This window comes from Sinocyclocheilus anshuiensis, unplaced genomic scaffold, assembly GCF_001515605.1.
Source record: "Sinocyclocheilus anshuiensis isolate Anshui unplaced genomic scaffold, SAMN03320099.WGS_v1.1 scaffold627, whole genome shotgun sequence".
NCBI classification, from domain to species: Eukaryota; Metazoa; Chordata; class Actinopteri; order Cypriniformes; family Cyprinidae; genus Sinocyclocheilus; species Sinocyclocheilus anshuiensis.
Window position 1 is genome coordinate 588,002 of NW_015549703.1, and position 4,533 is coordinate 592,534.

General features: G+C 35.0%; 1 protein-coding gene across 1 annotated transcript in view; it reads left to right on the forward strand.

Moving 5' to 3' along the window:
• The window catches only part of LOC107660590 (NGFI-A-binding protein 1-like), a 24,725-nt gene extending 20,425 nt beyond the window's left edge, over positions 1–4,300 (forward strand). The window contains exons 8-9 of the mRNA XM_016449928.1: positions 2,537–2,677; positions 3,399–4,300. Of these exons, the coding sequence (XP_016305414.1) occupies positions 2,537–2,677; positions 3,399–3,481 (224 nt within the window). The 3' untranslated portion in view covers positions 3,482–4,300. The remainder of the gene's footprint in view (positions 1–2,536; positions 2,678–3,398) is intronic.
• Positions 4,301–4,533: the final 233 nt, after the last annotated feature.

Sequence of the window (4,533 nt, forward strand, 5' to 3'; positions counted from 1 at the left end):
ACATTTTTATATTAATATAATAAATATATTATGTTTTTATATTACATAATTTTATAGTTAAATAGTTTTGGAAGTCCTTTACATCAAGAAATTTGAAAATCCTAAAGCAAAACCAGTTGAGAACCACACTGCACATTGCATTATGTAAAAGTCAAGAAATTAATTTTCACGATCCCAGACCAACAACTAGTATTATTATTACTATCAGAAAAGCAGACAAACTGTCTTTTACTCTTGATTGACCATCCAGATCATTTTTGTACACATTAGACAGTACTGAAAACTGGTGAAGCGTTTCAGTTGTTGTTTCTCAGATAATTCAGTAGCTTGCATCACCTGTTCCAGACTCTCTTTTTTCTCGTTTCTTGTTGGCACTCTCATTTCTGGGGCTCATCTGGCAGCTGCAGGCGGAGGCGGGGTGGTGGGTGTCAGAGAGGGGAGGGGGATGCCGGGTGGAAATATGAACACAACTCTGCGTTCTGCTACTAATCTTGTGCCTTAGAATGCCACCCGTCTGGAGTTCATTTTGACCCTCATGTTGGTACATGACGATAATTACTGCGCATACACCGAATCTGAGCACTGATTATCTGCATCATAGCACAAGCACAAATGTTTACACCTTTACATGGGATTTTGCATTGCAAAGTAGTGCCCGACCACCATGGTTTTTTTTTTAATACTCATATATTAGCCACCTTGCTTTTTAGGTATAATATACTTAGATAAGATGAACAAAAACTTGATTTAATGAAGATTATTTTACATATTTTATGCATATATAAGTGCAAGGTTTTCTATATTGTTATACATTTACAAATATTTATTTTTTTATTTTTGAAATAAATATGAAGCTAGAACATTGAAATTATGCATTATCCAAATACATAGCTGTTCTCATTCTGTTAATTGTTTAATGAAGCTTAAAATTTTCCGGTATACTACACATCTCACATATTTCCTTCTTTTATGCACCAGCCAGGCAGCTACCATTGAGATGAATGGGGATGCTAACAGATAGCTTTCTTTAGCTATTAGATCTCCGTGGAAATAATTAGCCTTAATTTCTCATCTGCTGTAATGTGAAACTCATTATTTATGATAATTATTTGTGGTTGTTTCACACTGCGCTGAACACAACAGCGCTCTCTCCCTCCCCAGCTCTGAGAATAACTCCTTCATGAACTCTCTGAGTATATGATCCCTCTCAGCTTCCTAATATCCCATGTGTTCTCAGAACTCCAGAGTGGGCGTATGGGATCTGCGGAGAGAAGCAGAGGCAGAAAGTGAGAATTAGATGAGATCTAAATATGTCCTTCTTTAACCTTGACTGTCCCTCTGTAGGTAGGGCTTTAATGAAATGAATCAGTGCTGTTGGGGTTGCAAGTAATAGCATTTCAACCACAGCAGCAATTTCATTCTAGAATTTGATTCGAGTGTAAATATACACACACTGCTGGTCTAAAGTTGGGGGTTGGTAAAAAATGCTTAAAATGCTAAGAAGTCTCATTTATCACAATTTAAAAATTCTGTTTTATTTTAATATGATTCTTAGAAATCATTCTAATATGCTGATTTGGTATTCAGGTAACATTTTTTATTATTATCAATGTTGTGCTGCTTAATATTTTTGTGGAAACCATGATACTTTTTTTAGGATGCTTTGATGAATATAAAGTTGGAAAGAATAGCATTTATTTGAAATCGTTTTGATTAATCCATGCGAAATAAATGTACTATTTTTTCTTAAAAATAATAATAATAAATAAATGTATGAATATAAGGAATTATCATTTGAATGTGACAAGGTGGAATTAACTGCTGAAATTTAAAAAAGGTAATTTTAACTAAGATAGATAGATAGATAGATAGATAGATTTTGAATGATGGATGGATGGATACAAAAATACAACAAATAAACTTGGAATTACACAATATAAATTAAATGACATTTTTCAGATACAATAAGTTTAACATAGTATGAAATACTACAGAAATGTAATAATCAAAAGTAAAAATAAAACACTACATAGTCTTCACTGTAAGACTGGGTGGCAGAGACGTGTCCCCACAACTGCTGCTGGTAATTAAAGGGCATTGCGTTAAGTTAAAAATGACAGACATTAGTCATGATGCTGCACTGATGCTGTCAATAGACACAAATGAGATCAGCCAGCCAGGGACAGAGGAGGTCAATGCTCTGTGTGAAGGAGGTGTATGCGCTCAATGCAACTCACGATCAACGTGCTTCAAGCCACATTCACTGTCCTCGGGCTATTACGGCGTGTGCGTTGGCTGGCTGTAGTCCAAGAAAAAGGTGCATTCGTATCAAATGAAGCTCAGTTGCGTGCGTGAGTGAGAGTATTGTTCTGAGCGTTTCTGGTAGGCGGAATGCTTGTCTCGTAGCATTAGCTTGGGCTCGGTAATGGACATGATGCAGCCTTGTGTTTTGTTAAATGCCGATCGTGAATACAGTTGCGAGGTGAAAAGAGAACATGAGTTAAATTGAAGGCTTTGTTTTATTTCGTCTCTACAGGAGAGAGGCCGCTGAATCTGAGGGTGACCAGCCAGAGGACGAGAGCATCAGACGGAGACACGCCTCTCGGAAAGCAGCTGGCCAATGAGTTGAAGAGGCATCATCACGCTAATGCCGAGAGCAAGACGTCAGCAGCCACAGGTGTGTGTTGAAAGGGATATGAATATATGTCATACACACAAAGACTAAACCTACTGAGCTGCCTACATAGGCAACATTTAAGGCATCATAAGCACCCTAAGGCACATACACCTAAGAAAGTCAGCATGTGTCCTTGACAAAGGAAGCATCCCATAATGCATTACAATGAGCTTAGTGAAAAATATCCTTCCTAGATAGTGAATAAAATAAGAAAAAAGTCCATATATGTATATTTATTATTCATTAAAAACTGAAAAATATAAAGTAGTTTCAAAATAATAAAAGTTGACTTTTTAAGAAATGCCTATTATCCACGCAAAACTGAAAAATATATATTTAAAATATTTTTAATAAATTGTCAGTTTTTCGATTTTAGAAACTTATGGGGACATAGCAAAATGACGACGTCTGATCATTAAATTCATAAAGTAATTAAATTATTTAATTTCACCATATGTTCCATCTTCACTTAATTGTGAAATGCTAACTAACATGATTTCATCTTTAACATTGTGAGGTATTTTAAACCATTATATTTAGAAATAAATTATCGAGCATGACAGGAATGATCCATATAATATTTGTAATTGCCAACATTTAGCAGATGCTTTTATCCAAAGCAACTTGCAAATGAGGAACCTTGCAAGCAATATATCATACATGACATAAAGGGTATCAGTAAAGTCTCTTAATCTTTTTTTTTTCTTTTTCTCTTTTCCAGAAAACGGAGGCGATGCATCTTCATGTGCCCTCAACCTCTCTGAGAAGAAGACCATCAAATCCGAGCCGGAGGATTCCAGATAGCAGCCCCGAATGCTTTCGTTTCAAACCTACAATACACGTCGTCTGTCAGTGAATACTAAACAAGCACAACTACAGTAGAGCCTTAACAACCAATGTTGCCTCAAAATAGAGTTTATTTTAGTTTCTCGCCATTTTTGTTTTTTGCCAAAGCACCTAGAGCCCTTATTTCCATTCTCCTGAGTAGATTCACACTGTTTGTGCTGTCACTGACTGTACTCGTTTAATTCTCACTAGCTCTCATCACTTGTTTTTATGCTCTGCTTTCGGTGTGGACCAAAAGTCCGCTATTTGTACATACATAGAAAATGTCTGTTTGAAAACAGTTAAATGTTATTTAAATACAGTATGTGTTGTATGTATATATATATATATGAATGCATGTAAAATATCACTGAAACGGAGGGATGCAGTGTTTTTAAAGTTGTTAGTAAGCAGCTGTTGTTAAGTGAGCCTCCTGGATTGCGTTTCTCTTTAAAGACCCCATGCAATCACTTTCATTTCCCGTATTGACTATTTCCTATTATCAAATGACATTTGCCCCTTTTTTTTTAAAGAGACAGTAGGCTCTTTATTTACACCATAAACAGTGATTTGCCACTTGCTATTGCTATTTGATAGCTGGTGGTATTGTTAGCAGGAGCAATATTATCATTCTAGAGAGCATTTCATTCAACAAAAATATTAGGGCTGCACAATGTATCAAAATATTATTGATATTGCGGCAAGGCTAAATGCATCAAATCAACAAGAGCAAAGCTTGGCACTGTTCATTTGCACAATTAAATGTAAATTTAGGCAAAAATGAAGAAATTAAGTCGTAAATATTAGTATTGTAATTCTACAGTATTTTTAAGGTATTTTTTATTTTATTAAATACTCTCTTTATTTTATAGTACATTAGTATTATCGCAACATTTCTTATTTTAAGTATAGTTATATTAAATGAGTCAAAAACAGTGTTTTTTTCAAACTCTGCTCACTTTATGATTACTGAAATATGTTTCAGTTTGTTCTTGTAAAGTCTACCCAAGTTTTTCACAAGTTGTTTAACA